The sequence below is a fragment of the Eptesicus fuscus genome, chromosome 5 (assembly GCF_027574615.1).
Source record: "Eptesicus fuscus isolate TK198812 chromosome 5, DD_ASM_mEF_20220401, whole genome shotgun sequence".
NCBI classification, from domain to species: domain Eukaryota; kingdom Metazoa; phylum Chordata; class Mammalia; order Chiroptera; family Vespertilionidae; genus Eptesicus; species Eptesicus fuscus.
In genome coordinates, this window is record NC_072477.1 from 19,967,554 (window position 1) to 19,983,213 (window position 15,660).

At 38.4% G+C, this 15,660-nt stretch overlaps 1 protein-coding gene across 2 annotated transcripts in view; it reads left to right on the forward strand.

Moving 5' to 3' along the window:
* Positions 1 to 15,660, forward strand: part of SPTLC2 (serine palmitoyltransferase long chain base subunit 2) — a 97,776-nt gene that overhangs the window by 49,964 nt on the left and 32,152 nt on the right. For both annotated transcript variants that reach the window (XM_008138784.3, XM_028141311.2), the window contains exons 7-9: positions 2,528 to 2,633; positions 3,345 to 3,564; positions 6,004 to 6,130. In XM_008138784.3, the coding sequence (XP_008137006.1) occupies positions 2,528 to 2,633; positions 3,345 to 3,564; positions 6,004 to 6,130 (453 nt within the window). The remainder of the gene's footprint in view (positions 1 to 2,527; positions 2,634 to 3,344; positions 3,565 to 6,003; positions 6,131 to 15,660) is intronic.

Below are 15,660 nucleotides of genomic sequence, written 5' to 3' on the forward strand. Positions count from 1 at the left end.
TTTGATTCTCCAGTCAGGGCACATACAAGAATCAACCAATGAATGGGTAAATAAGTGGAGCAACGAATCTCTCTCCCTCCCACCCTCCCTTCTCCCTTCAAAAGCCATAACTTCCTAAATAGAAATATCTTTATGTATTATTACAATATTTATTTGCAATAAAAATGCATAACTTTTGTAGTTAAAACATGTAGAGAAGAAAGATTACCAAACTGTATTTTTAATATCATCTTTTACCAAAGTGAGTACGCGTACAACCAAGTCTAGAAGAATAAACACCAAAATAGTAGGTCTGTGCTCCTGGTTGGAAGGTTAGAGATGGTAATAACTTCCTCCCTTTTGTCTTATCTAAAATGTTTTACAATAAGAATGATGCAAATAGCATTTTGTTTTATGTAACTGGGACTTATTAAACACCACTGTGGAACCTGCTCTTTTCTTACAACACATCGTGAACTTTGGCAATCCATGTGACTCTCCTCCTCCCCTGATGTCAGGGTGGCAGGCAGTGTCTGGAAGTGCCCTTATTCAGACTGTCTCCAGTTTGGACATCGAGGTTGTTTCTAAAATTTTCTACTAGAAACGGTACTACCTGTTACCCACATTTTTGCTCAATGATGTGATTAGTGCCTTAGGATGAATTCCTAGCAGTCTTAGAATGCCTGGTTAAAAGGGCACAAGTATTTTTGTACTTTTCCAAATTGCCTCCAAGCAGACTTTTACTCAGCAACATGACAATGACTCACACGCCAACTTAGGCCATTATGAAACATTTTAAAACTTCCCTTCTCCAATAATCAACAACATGTTAATTTTATTTCTTTAATTACTAGGTGTCAAGCAACTTTGTATACAGTATTGTGTTTGGATTTCTTTGTAAATTGGCCATTTTCAAATGGTTTCTCTTTTTTACTGATTATAAGAGCCCTTCCTATTTTCTTTGATGTTGCATTATTTTTTATGTTACTTTTAACTTTGTTTTTAGTTTCTTGCTCTGCAGACTTATTAAAATGCTTATGTTGTCACATTTATTGTCTTACAACTTGCATTTTGTGTTAATGCCTTCCATAGTCTAAGATAATAGGGTTAGTCTCTTATTTTCTTCTGGTAGTTTTGTGGTATGTTTTTCATTTACATCTTTATTCTTACATGGGATTTGTGAAGCATAATATAAGAGAGATACTGGATTTCTCCCCCCTAAGTTGATAATATGGTTAAGCATTCTACTACAGATATTTCCTTTCATCTAAAATTTTGAATCAGTATTTATTTTTCTCCTCTTTTCTGTATGTAAACAGAGGAAACTAAAACAATGACTACATTTTTACTGGCTCTTGCTGATTGCCAGATGCTGCCCTCTGCAGCAGGACTAGCCGCTTCAACACTTCCGGGACAGCATCTCCTGTCTCTGGGTCAGGTAGCAGACAGATTGTGTTCTTATGAATAACTGAAGGTGTCAACACAATCACAGTCTATGGCCATCTTATCTGTGTTCGTGGTGTTTTTATTATTTCTCTTTTCTACTGAAGTCCTTTCTATGAAAAGAGCAAAATCATGTAACTTTGTAATAATGCCCTCCTTCAGTGAGGAGCAATAATGACTATAAAATCAGATTTTATGATGGCATGCCTCCCACCCTTGTTAAATATACTGCAGTTTTTTTGAGTTTTTTTTGGAGCGGGGTTTCTTAAGGGCAGTGTTTCAGGGAAACTAATTTAAATATGAAGTCGATAGTGGCGGCAAAAATGGTCTTCAGAACATTTATCTTTAACAGGAAAATTATGACCCTCATTAGTGGTAGTACTAGCCATGTTGTTTTCTAGACCTGTTAACCATCTTAAGAACCAACAGAGCCACAAGAACTTGGTTGTGTACAGATAGCAGATCAAATCAAACAGAAACAATCTCAACTGATTGCCAAGCTTGCTTAACACAGATTCATACATTTAGGAATTTATTCTATAGCATTAACCAGACTACTGTATTTTTAACCCACTACTAAGATAAAGTTATTTAACAAGCATTTATCAAGTATATCTTCTGTGAAAGGAAATGGGCATGTACTTTGAAGTTTTCCCCCATATTTGATTTTTAGGAGGTGTATATATTTATAGTGGTTTTCATAGTCTTGCTCAGTCTTCTTTATGCATTATTTCTGAATGACTCACTAGGATTAAAGATATAGTTGATTTTATAAATATAAAAAAAGCTAACTGAATGGCCAGGTATTTAACATGAAACATTGGTCATTTCATAAGCCTGCTAACCACCTGACTCACCTGTGCCACAGTCATTTGTTGAGTTTCTGTGACTTTGAACATTTGTTGCATTTCAGATGAGATTTTAATTAAAGATAGCAGTAGCTCACTCATTTTGCCCCATCTTTTTCTGCCCTGTTCTGACTTTGTTAATGTCCTTTGCTGTATAAGACGCTCTTCCTAAGTAAGAAATGTTTATTTGCATTTCTGGAATAAAGTTAGGAAAGAGGAAGGTACTTTATGCTGACATCTTTTTGTGTGTGCTATAGACATGCAGAGCCTAGAGAAGCTATTGAAAGATGCCATTGTCTGTGGTCAGCCTCGGACACGAAGGCCCTGGAAGAAGATTCTAATCCTTGTGGAGGGAATATATAGGTAATCCTGCTTTATGATTCTAATCTTTCTGATTTGGCTCCATGAAGTCTTAGAATTTTTCAGCCTCACTTCATTTTCAAGGAACACTAATTAGTCCACTCTGGAAACTAAGGAGACAGTGTTTTTGACTTGTTAAATTACCTGGAAGCAGAGAGAGCTCTAGGACAGAAGTCTTTTTGTCTGGCTTTTAATCTTTCCATCATGTTACATGGTCCTCAAATATCCCTTCTATTTGGATCCTTTATTTTTCTGTTTGTAGAGGGAATTTGTATATAGGTCAGTAATTAAAATATGTTTTCTAATATGTCAAAACAAGTTATACACATTTTAATGTTAAGAAATTTTTATTTTATCTATTTGCAGCCCTTCCACTTATTTTCTTACCTCCTAATGTTTTTTAATTCTTTCTGTAGAATTTCAATTGCATACCTATGTGATGCAGAGTCTAATGTTGTCTATAATAACAAGCTTTAGAAGAATCTGCTGTGACTTTTATTCCTCTGTAGTGAATTAAGATTAATTGTGTTCTGGTACTTGTTTTAAAAGATCGTCTAGCCATGGCATCATTTGATTTTGCCAGTTTAAAACCACAGACAGAGTTGTTAGACTATTTCAAAAAGCAGTAAAATCAGAAATTAATAAAGTGGCCAGCTCCTAATTTTGAGAGTTAAGAAGTCTCAGTGTATGTATTATTTTACTCTGTTTTGCCAGCATGGAGGGATCCATTGTTCGCCTTCCTGAGGTGATTGCCCTTAAGAAGAAATACAAGGCATACCTGTATCTTGATGAAGCCCACAGCATCGGGGCTCTGGGCCCTGCAGGGCGAGGTGTGGTAGATTACTTTGGCCTGGATCCTGAGGATGTGGACGTTATGATGGGAACATTTACCAAGAGCTTTGGTGCTTCTGGAGGATACATTGGAGGGAAGAAGGTAATTGGGCTGTGATTATTGAGCAGTTAAGAATAAAGGCACTGACTTCTATGTTTGGTAAGTCACATCTAATAGCTTCCAAACTGGGTGCGGAGATCCTGAATTTGTGGCTTAGGCTCATGGTGCCAGCGAGTTCACACTTCAGCTGCCTGGTGAGTGACTGAGGCATTGAAGGCTGGTTCTGTTCATTGTTTGTTGTTTTCTTCTTTGAGCTTCGTTCTAAACTACATGCTGGTTTGAGATATAGAATACCCTCTTGTATGAAAGAACACACAGTGGTGCTGCCTGTTCGCCACACTCTTGCTGGGTTTGAGTTGTGCTCACAGTTTCAAAGTAGTGGGGTTGTCATGGGAGCCGATGGGAATAAAAGACCAAGTTCCCTGCCCTTAGACTTAAATGCATCTTGGGTGAACATAAAGACAGGAAGAAAAAAAGATTATTTTGTTAGTTCTGGTGTATTATAAGGCTTTGTTTTTTATTTTGTTTTGTGGGTTTTTCTTTTTGTGTGTGTGTATGTGTTTTGTGTTTTGTTTTTTCAATTTAAAAATCATATACTGACCTCTAAGGCATTCGAGGTATGTGGCATGGTAGAAATGTTTGAACCATGGAGACAGAGGCCTGGGTTTGATTATTTCTTTAACTTTGTGAGACCTTGGTCAAAGCATTTAACTTTTCACTTTCCTTATCAGTATGACAGAGATAAATATGCTGGCTTATAAGATTGTAGTAAGGGTTTAAGAAATAATAATGTATGTCCATGCTGCAATATGGATGGACCTTGAAAGCTTTATGTTAAGTTAAAGAAGGAAGTCACAAAAGGTCACATGTTATATTATTTCTTCAATATGCTTCATCCAGAATAGGCAGATCATAGAGATAGAAAGTAAGTTGGTGGTTGCCAGGGGTTGAGGAGCTGAGGGAAGTGGAAAGTGACTGCTAATGGGTGTGAGGTTTCTTTTTGAGGTAATGAAAATGTTCTAAAATTAGGTAGTGATGAAAGTTGTATAGTTCTGTGAATATACTAAAAAACACTGAATTGTACACTTTGAAAACGTGAATACTATCGTATGTGAATTACATCTCATTAAAACTTACTTTGCCCTAGCCAGTTTGGCTCAGTGGACATAGTGTTGGCCTGCAGACTGAAGGGTCCCAGGTTTGATTCCGGTCAAGGGCACATACCTAGGTTGCAGGTTTGATCCCCCCGGCATGATCAGAGCTCCTTTGGGCAACATCCAATTGATATGTCTCTCTCACATCAGATTTTCTCTCTCTGTCTCTCCCCTTCCCTTCCACTCTCTTTAAAAATCAATGGACAAATATCCTCAGGTAAGGATTAACAACAAACAAACAAACAAACAAACAAACAAAAACCCTGTTATTTTAAAAAACAGCAATTTTAGGAAAAAAACCAGTGTGTGTTAAGTATTTGTGTGTGGCATATACTAGTAGTAGCCAATCATAAATTTCTTTAATTCCTCTTTAATACTTTGGAAATCTTAAAAGGTGGACTTTCTCTTAATAATTGATTGCCCTTTAGAGAAAATTCATTATCAGTGGTTTTAGTCAAGTTTGGTAGATTTTTTACCTTGAATTTTGTTAATGGGACCAGGCTACTTTGGAGAGTTGATTGCCTTTTGGTAAGATTTATTGCTAAATCAAAGGACAGAATACTCTGGGAAATATTTTAGGTACATTATATTTATGTTATTGTGGGTTTTACACAATTTTGCATATTTTTGAAGTGATACACTGTAAAAAAGCCACATTATGTGTCTTCTTGATTCTGGTACATAGCTTTTTTGTGTGAATGTTTAAAGACTTAGTGAAGTTAGAAGGCATCAGAGATTGGGGATAGACAACTGATTGCTTTGAAAACCTTGTATCTGACAGACAAGGTTTTTCCTTATTCTTTATTGCAGGCTTTAGTGTTCTGTGAAAGACCCAGTGAATTTCTGCCACATATAATTTTATAAATATCTGTGTGGAGGATATTGAATGCCTTTAAAATTGATTTAGAGAGTTGCCTTTCTCTGATTTAGGAGTGTAAGGAGGGCTTTGCAGATGTGGGGTAAGATGCAGATGATATTTTCTGTAATACTTACAAGTAAACCACTTGTCCAAAAGGAATATAAACACTTTCTTGTTCAATTCTGCATTGTAGATCTATTTATATCATTAAATGATAACACTTTCCAAATTTAGAGCGCTTCTTTAAAACTAGTTTCTCATTCTGTGTGGCAGGTTGAAAATATAAAACAAAGTGTAAGGATGTTGCCCTGTGTCCAACCCAGTTGGTTGCCCTTGCCTCTCAGATTAATGTCCATATTCCAGTGTGCTGAAGGGAGGAGGAGCCTGCTTTCTCCTGGAAGGTAGGCAGTGACATTGCCGGTGAACTCAAACATTGCCTCTGATGCCTTGCTTCTGTGAACTCCCCAGGAGCTGATAGACTACCTGCGAACACATTCTCATAGTGCAGTGTATGCCACGTCACTGTCACCACCTGTTGTGCAGCAGATCATCACCTCGATGGAGTGCATCATGGGGAAGGATGGCACCAACCTTGGTAAGTTGTTCTTTCCTTGGAAAATGCCCTGGGCTCCGTAAATACTTAGCAACCAAACATAGGTTTGTTCTAAAGCTTTTTTCCTAAAATGAGGAGCCAGGTACCCTAATCAGCGAGCTGGCAGGTCTGTGAGGCCTTGGTTTCTATGGACACTTCAGTGTTTGATACACATGCCATGAGAACTAGTCTGGCTTGCTTCCTGTTGAATTTTATTCTCTGTTGGTGGTGAGACTTCAGTCTAACAATCCTGTCTACCCTTATAAATCACAGGTAATAAGCCTTTAGAATCTTTCTTGAATTGCACAATTTTATGTGCAATTAATTCACTATCTAGTGATATTTCATTCCCATGGTGTTTAAAAGCTGCTGTTTTCATGAATTAGTGTCCTTGATTTGGTGCCTTGAAAAGAATTTATAATTTAACATACAGTAGCTAATATAGGTCATCCTGAATTTGTTTATTCTGTCTTTGGTGGAATTTGTAGATTAGGTGCTCTAACTTAAAATACTAAAATGAACAATCAGGTGTGACGTTTGCTTTCGATAGTTCACTTTTATTCTGCATCACTAGGGGGCAGTGTTAACTGCAGAAAAGTTACAGTGAAAGGGGAGCCGGTGGATTTTTGTTTTGTTTTTTCACTTTTAAAAGTATTTTCATTGAAGAACCATACATTAATTGTACATTTTCTTAATGCTTCTAAAATCATTTCTACTGTCATAAAAGATCTCACATTCTCAGCCTTGAGCTCTAGACTTTTTAGTTAAATAACATTGTGGTAAGATTAATTTGCTTTGCATTGAAAAACAAGAAAGAAGTGATATGTCCGATTTTGATTGATTTAAACCTGTTTTCTTAAGTCAGAATTTTACCTTAATATTACTTCTGATCTGTGATACATCCTTGTTATCTCTAGTGAGAGTTTTTGGAAATATATTTTTGAAGTGTTGATCATTTTCAATTTCATGAATTGATTCCTGGAGAAAAAACATTTCATTAATGTTGTGAACACAGCATGGAGCCTTGAGTGTAGCTCCCTCTTAACAGTCATAATATTATCTTCTCTCCTCCCCACATGGTGTTATTGAAATAGTGTGCTTTGATCTGAGATATACCTAGCTATCTATATAGCTAGCACACATAGGTGCATCAACCTTATTGATTCAGCAGACAGCTTTAGTTAACTGAAAAAATGGGTGGCTAACAGCTATCAAAGTTAACTTTGGCTAATTTATTTGCCCTACCCCAGAGCGTGAATTTGTGTGATGCATGACCTCTGGATAAGGATAAGTGATTATCTGTACTAAATAATGAAATCTAGGTGGTAAGAAAATGAAATATGGTAACTAGATATAGGCTTTGGGTTAGCATTTGTGTTCCAGTTTATCTATTGCCTCTCTAACCCCCCCTAAGCTTAGTGGCGTGAAACAACAGCCACCTTATTATGCTCACAGATTCTGCAGGTCAGGAATTCGGTCAGAACACAGCAGGGATGGCTTGTCTTTGCTCCTCAATATCTGGGGCTTAAGCTTGAGTCTAACCTGGGCTGGAGTGATTAGAAGGCTGAGCCCAGCTGAGGCTCTTGACCAGAACACCTTCACTTGTCCTCACCATGTGGCATGGGTTCATAGCATGATGAGTAAGGTATCCAGAGAGGATGCTTCAGCAAGCAAGTGATCCAAGGAACCTGCTGCAACCTCGTGACCTTTTCTGATCTGTTGTTATGGGCAGGTGACTAAGGCCAGCCCAGATTGCAGGACATGGGAAATAACACTCCCATCTCAAATGGGAGGTGGGTCAAAGAATTTATGACCATTTAAAAAAGTTGCCACTACTAGCTTTTAAATAATATATTTTTAAAATCACTCCCTAAAGCTTTTCTTCATTGTTGACACTGTTACAGATGTCCCCTGTAACCCCCATTTACCCTCCTTCACCCAGCCCCCACCCTCCTCACTAAAATTTTAAATTAGTATGACAAACTTCTGTTGCTTACATTGTTTCTCTGCCAAAATACAGGATAATAAAAATCTAACCAAAAGTAGACTTAGATACCATTTTTCATAAAGACTTTTAACTGATCTTAATTAATTTGGACTGATTTATTTTAGATTTGAGTGCATTAAGGTAATGCTTATTTTTATGGCACCACTGAAAGCATCTTTTTATTGTCCTTGTAGAAAAAGAGCTGTGAACCATGCAAGAACCTCTTTACTATGTCTTAAGGTGGCCTTGAAAAGAGGCATCTCCAATTAATTACCTGAGTGTGATTTTATAATAGAATGGCCTGCTTTAAGAGAAAGTTAATCTCTGGTGTTCAGGACATGGCATTTCATCAATCTCACAAATGCTGAGTATCTCACTACATGTTAGACTGTGTGAATCAGAATCCACAGGAAATAAGCAAATAAGGAGATCATTTAAGTGAAGTATATATGTGGGGAGTATTGGGGATACAGGGGATAGTGGGTTATTGTATTAGTCCCAGAGACTAGTGCTGCATAGAAAAATTGAAGTTTTATTAATCATAACATATGCTGTGTGTTAGCAAGTGTTAAGTACTCTGGCGAAAAGGTAAGCCAGGAAGACGGGTGATCAGGGGTTCTGGGGACCCAGTTTGCAATTTTAAATAAGGTGGTCATTGAAAAGGTAGGATTTTAGCAAGGACTTGAAGGAGGTGAAGCTTTAGCCCTGAAAATCCAGGGATAGAAGGCCTTCAGATGGAGGCAACTATATTTCCTGTACTTTGATGCTTTTACTCTGTATTCAGGAATAGCAAGGAGGCCACTATAGCCAGAGCATAATAGTACAGGTAGAATGAATGAATGGGTGAGTTGAGTGAGTGAGGTGAGGATAGAGGTTGTGCAGAGTGTAGAAGTTCCAGCAGGGGGCAGTCTTATCTTGTAAAAGTATTAGGTTGACTAGAGGCTCAGTGCATGATTGAATCATGCACGTGTAGGGTCCCCTACACGCTTTTGCTTTCGATCACGGGGAGCTGGGTGCCTGTCCGCTGGTGCACCAGGCGCCGAAGGCTTCTGAAAGGCCTGGTGCCTGAGTGGAAAGGCATTCAGCTCCCACGCTTTGCTTGCAATCGCTGGTGCATCAGGCCTTTCAGAAGCCTCTGGCGTGGCAGAGGCTTCTGAAAGGCCTGCTGCCTGAGCGGACAGGCACCCAGCTCCCCCGCTTTTGATGGTCCACACGGCAGGACGTTAGCTCGCTGCCCCAGAGGCCCCTTCTGTGCCGCAGCACAGCCATGGCGCAACGCTGAGCTCGTGCTGCTGCTGGCAACACAGCTCAGCTTCCCGGCGACCCAATCAGCTACCCGGCCACCCCGAGTCCCGCCCCCCCCCGTGCCTCCTGGCCAATCATGGGCATAGCGAAGGTACGGTCAATTTGCATATTTGTCTATTATTAGGTAGGATACAAAAACAGACACATTTTTGGTAATACAAGGATGAGTGTAATAAAATATTAGAATAATGCTGTTATAGAACGATGGAGACTTCACCAAAAATGAGCTTTCAGTTAATAGGCAATATTATTGGGCAGAAACTCTAAAAGCCCACTGGTCAGTCAGAGTAGATAGGCTAGGGATTTTATTGTATAATGTGTGAAAGTATGAGTTATACCAAAGATGAATGTATGAAAGTTGACTAAAACTTCACTAAATTTTTTCCAAGTATACGTCATCTCCCCTGTCAGATTATAAATTCTTTGAGGGCAGGGATGCATGTCTTGCTCCTTCTTTGCATCTTTTCTTCTTTTTTTTGGTTTATCCTCAACAGAGGATATTCTTTCCATTGATTTTTTTTTTTTTTTTTTGAGAGAGAGTGGAAGGGAGAGGAGAGACAGAGAGAGACACACAGATTGGTTCTCTCCCACACTCACTCTGACCTGAGCTAGAGATCCAGCCTCCAACTGAGGTTTATGCACTTGATTGGAATCAAAACCAGAACCCTTCAATCCACAGACCAACACTCTATCCACTGAGCAAAACTGGCCAGGGCTCCTTTGTATCTTAAATAGTGCTTATTTCAAGACCTTAGAGCAGGCGTCCTCAAACTACGGCCCGTGGGCCACATGCGGGTGTTTTTGCCGTTTTGTTTTTTTACTTCAAAATAAGATATGTGCAGTGTGCATAGGAATTTGTTCATAGTTTTTTTTTAAACTATAATCCGGCCCTCCAGCGGTCTGAGGGACAGTGAACTGGCCCCCTGTTTAAAAAGTTTGAGGACCCCTGCCTTAGAGTCAGTCAATAGTGGTTTGACTTCATTGTTCTCAAAATTATTATCTCTCTTCCCCAAGTAGAATGAAAACAGGGAATTTTGGCCACCTTTGGTTTCTTCTGTTTAGAGCTGTGTTTGGCACATAGTAGGCATGCAGTAAATACTTGGTGAATGATTAAATGAATAATCTTTTGGTGCCTTGAAGAGAGGCAATTATGACTTAGTTACCTGTGATTTAGTCCTTTATTATATTCTTAAACTCTGAGAAGTTAAGAACTCTGTACACCTAAAGAGGATAACATTAATCATTTACTCTTTCAGGATTATTTCTGAATTGAAGCCTCATGTATACTGACCAATGTGACTTAGGAAAAAATATACAGTAGATTTATGGTTAATAATTTGTTTTTTTAATATAAATGCAATATTTGATTTGATGCTGTTACAGATTTTCTCTTAGTGAGAAAATCTTCATACTTTTATGATACAGTGGTTTGGCCTTTACTATCTTAGCCAGGTCCTCTTGTAACCAGAAGCAACCATTTATAAGTTAGGTTTCAGAGCCAGGGAAGCATTTGCTCCATTTTAACTTGTGGATTCTGTATCTCATTAATGATACAGATATGGAAACTAACTCTTGGAAGAACATTATAAGTCAAATTAGAATAGAGAAGCTAAACTTAGTTTTTTATAAAAAGGACTTACAGGTAACTACAAAGCAGGTTAGACTTCAATTAAAATGTAAATACTTGTCATTAAATACTTCAGTTGATTTTAGGGTTGTCTATTAATATCTATTTTATTCCAAGCAAAGACATGACCTGTGTCAGATTGTAGAATTTATGGCACTATATGTCCTTCACATTTAGTGGCTGTTATTCTCTCTCTGTGGGCTTCGTATGATTTTTATCTTTTTGCCCCACCAACCAGAGTTAGTGGATCTGAAATAGTTGTTTCATAATGATAATACTTAATGAGCTATGAAATATGAAACAACTCTTTCATTTAAGATGAAGTCAAAACTAAAATATGAATTGAGTTCTAGGGTGTTAAAAAAGGAGAAAACACTTAGTCTTGACACTTGAGAAATTTTCTTTGGTTTAACACAAATGTAGTGAAATAATATTGTTTTTAATTAGTTTCTAGTGTTTAGGGCCAGTTATAGCTAAGCATTCAAGGTTTAGCTATGGTTATAAACCAGATATAAAATCAAAAATCTTGCCCTAGCCGGCTTGGCTCAGTGGATAGAGCGTCAGCCTGTGGACTGAAGGGTCCCAGGTTCGATTCTGGCCAAGGGCACATGCCTGGGTTGCAGGCTCGATCCCCAGTAGGGGGTGTGCAGGAGGCAGTCGATCAATAATTCTCTCTCATCATTGATGTTTCTCTCTCTCTCTCTCTCTCCTCCCTTCCTCTCTGAAATCAATAAAGAAATAAAAAAATAAAAAATCTTGACAATGTGAAAGTAGCCACAAGAAGGCTGGAGATGTAGAAAGTAGGGAGAGGAAGGTGAGGGCATGCAAGTGTGTCAGTTTCTGTCATCATACTTGTTGGAAAGTCAGTATGTGAGAATAAACAAGTCATCTTTTCTGTCAAAGAACAGTTTAGACAGCCGCCATTTTGGACTGTGTGACTTGGCAGCCGCCATGTTGGCCACATGGCTTACAGCTCCCCTGGGGGCCGCCATCTTGAAGCAGCAAAGGCCAACCCCTCCCTTTGAATTAGCCAATCGCGAAAGACTGTGCGCCTGAGCTCCAATCAAGAGCAAAGGACAGATCACGTGTGTCAGGGATTATAAAGCCGAGCAGACGACCTGCTCGGTGTGCGTGTGCATCCAGACCATGTGTGCGCACCCTTCTACATAAAGGTAAAGATGTTTGCCTTGCTGCTTGGCTCCCGAGTATGTTTTGTGTTCTATCAGGACCCCTGACTTGGGGGGCTCGCCTTAATTCTAACAATTAGATACTAAATCAAGTTTATAAATAACACGTTTTGAAGTTAAGAAATAGTCTTTTAATTTATGAAGTTATGTAATCAGCCATGAGAAGACTTAAAAATAGTAATATTACAAAATTGGTTGTGATTAGTGGAGCCAACATGGAAAGTAATGGAAGTACAAACACATACCATGTAGATGGAACAGGACGCAGAGATGTAGGTGTATTGCTCAGCATTGTGGTACTAGCTACCAGAAAGCCAGAAACCGAACCTGGAGCCACTTCCTGGTCAGAGGGGGAGACTTCTATTTTTTAGTTAATACTCTATACTACTAGAATTTTATCATGTAGTTAAAACTGTTCTATTTTTAGATTCCAGAGTACATTTATAACATGGAAATAAATCATGCTTACAAGGTTGAAAGTAAGGCCTAAACACATACACAAATAGTATATAGTTGATTATTAATAAATGTTTTCATCTTTTTTGTGGGAAGACATGTTACTCTTTGGGGACTAGAGTGGAGCCTTCAGAAAAGCTGCAGCTTACCAATACAAGGGTTGAGATCTGTTCCCTACCTACTTTGTAAATTCTCCTTTCTCCTTCCTCCCTACCTTTCCCACATTTGCTCTCCAGTTCCTGTCCTTTTCCCAAAGAAGAGAGAGACATGTGACTAGGAACCAAAATAGGTTGACAATGGGTGGAGATTGTCCTGTTCATGTGCTTGTATCTTGAGTGGGTATATTGAGTTAGAACAGGCAGGTGGAGAGGAAAAAAATGAAGCCTAGGAAATTCTGACAAATTCCTTTAGACATTTGAAGTTCCAGCTTTTACTTCTCACATTACTAATCCAAGTCCAGTAATGGAAATGTAGCTGTAAGATCTATTTATGAATCAAGGCAAATTGTCTGACTAAAGCAACTAAAATTGTGCTTGTCCATTTTTCAGAGCTTTGCTTTGATGTGTTTTATTTCTGGCTAAAGACTTAGTTAATAAAATGTGCCCAGCTTAGTGTCTGACATTTAGTATAAGCCTTTCAGTAATTTTGCTGAATGAATGAGTGCACACGTGATCCAGAGATAACTAGAAAATGAGTGGGTTCTTGTATAGTGGAATGTTAAGCCAGAATGGCGAAATCATGGAATGAAGTAAGCTAGATAGAAACCTTTTACTAGATAAATGATGACAAATAACTTTCTAGAAAACTACTTTTAGTACTTCATTTTGAAAGGAATTGGGCCCATTCAGCAATGTTGGTATGGGCAGATTGAGGTGTAATTAAAATTAGGTTTGCCTCATTTGCCTTAATTCCTATAATAGACTTGTTAATGAGGTGTTAAATGATCACCTTGAGAAGCCCAGGAACTGTCAAAAATAAATTTAAGAGAACTGGAAAACTTAAAAAACAAAAAACAAACAAACAAAAAAACAGCCTTCCAGGATTCCCATGCTGAGGGGCAGAACTGTTCAAGAAAACAGTGTTTTGGGGGTGGGTGTTATAAAGAGAATTTCCTGCTTCTCCACAGGAGGCTAACAGCTCCTAACATTCACTTGTTATGCTTGGCAGGCGGAATTTTCCTTTGGCTGGGCCTGGGTACTCCCCTCTCTAAACCCTGTGCTTTCTGAGCCCAGGAATGTTTGGGTTTCACTTTTTCTTTATTATATTTTTCTGTTTTACGTAATTTGTTCATGTTACTATTAGAAATTCATCTAAATAAAAGTCAAGTTTTCTAGTGAGCACAGTTTTATGCTTAGCCATGGTATGTTTAGTAGTGTACCTGAGGGTCAGACTAGATCCCTCCTGTCTTATAACTTACTACCTAGAACACCGTTAAAAAAATATTCAATTTCACATGAATCAGACATTAATTAAACCTACTCTCTGTCCTGTAGTGGGTATGCTCTTTAGGAGTGTGGAGTTGAACAGTGCATGCTTCTTGTCTAGTCTAGTGGTAGGGGTTGGATTCCAGGGAAGGACTGATCTCAGAGCCATAGATAAATTCTTCCTTTGTTCAGCTTCCTCTTTTCTCAGTTTCCTCCTTCTCGCTCACCCCCCCACCCCCCAAAACCTTAAACTTTCTTAACACCAGCTAATTATTTGAAGCAAACTCAAATCTTCTGTTTATCAACCTTTCTATGTGGATTTTTTTCTTAGACAATTTCACTGTACTAAATTACTAGCAATCAAAGAAAAATAAAGATTTTTCTTTTGTAAAGTAGCCTCATTATCATCTAGCTTATAGGGCTTTTTAACCATTGGCTTAAGCTTTCTGACATCAGCAAGCAATTTGAACACTACAGGTGAAGAAACTTGAGCTTACAAATGCACCAAGTTTTCTTAATATCTTGTCTCTGAGTAGAATGTACTTGCCTGAACTCCATCCACTTCTACTTCTAAAATTGCATTAATGATATTTAACATTTTATTAAAACAGGCTATTTTACAACTTATTTCTGATTTTGTGATCTCTGGTCTGCTGCTTTTCGAAAAGGCAGCAAAGTTGAGTTGTGAGTGATCAGCCCCACAAATGAAAGCCCTTTGGGGCCTCTGCCTACCTGTTTCCTCTCTGAGGATTAGTAATCCCTTTCACCTCCCTCTCTGCTCCAGAAATCTATTCTGAGTATTCATGAGCTTTTATATCATGGTCTGTCTATTTCTTCTTCCACTCCCATCTCTTTCTTCCAAATCCAAATGCTAATAAAAGTTTCCTGCCACAAGAGTGGTCTCTCCTTTTTTGTCTTGTTTCAGAGTTTGTTTGAAGCTGGCTATTAAGATGCCCACAGGCAGCAGGCTGAAAGCTAACCTTTGAACAAATGTAGACTTGTTCATTTAGTAAAATATCGTTCCTAATTCAAAACATAAATAAGGAGTTTGAGTTCCTCTGGGACAGGAAAGGAGCCCTGAACTAGATGTTCCTCCCTTAGTAGATGGCGTAAGATGATATAAAGGAACTAAACTCTTAATTGAAGTATGGTACTGTGAGTCAGACTGTTTTTTTGCAAGATTGAAGTGGGGGAATTACTGTAGTTTTTTTCATAATAAAATATCTTTTAAAATTTCCCTCATAGCCTTAGCTGGTTTGGCTCAGTGGATAGAGCATCAGCCTGCAGACTGAAGGGTTCCAGGTTCGATCCCGGTCAAGGGCACATGCCTGGGTTGCAGGCTGGATCCCCAGTAGGGGGTGTGCATGAGGCAGCTTATCAGTGATTCTCATCATTGATGTTTCTGTCTCTCCCTCTCCTTCCTCTCTGTAATTCATAAAAATATTAAAAAAACCTTTTTTAGTCACAATTTTATATATTCAGATACTGTTCAGCTGAGACATGTGATCATTACTTCAGCCTGTTCTTCTCATCACTTCTGATTTGTT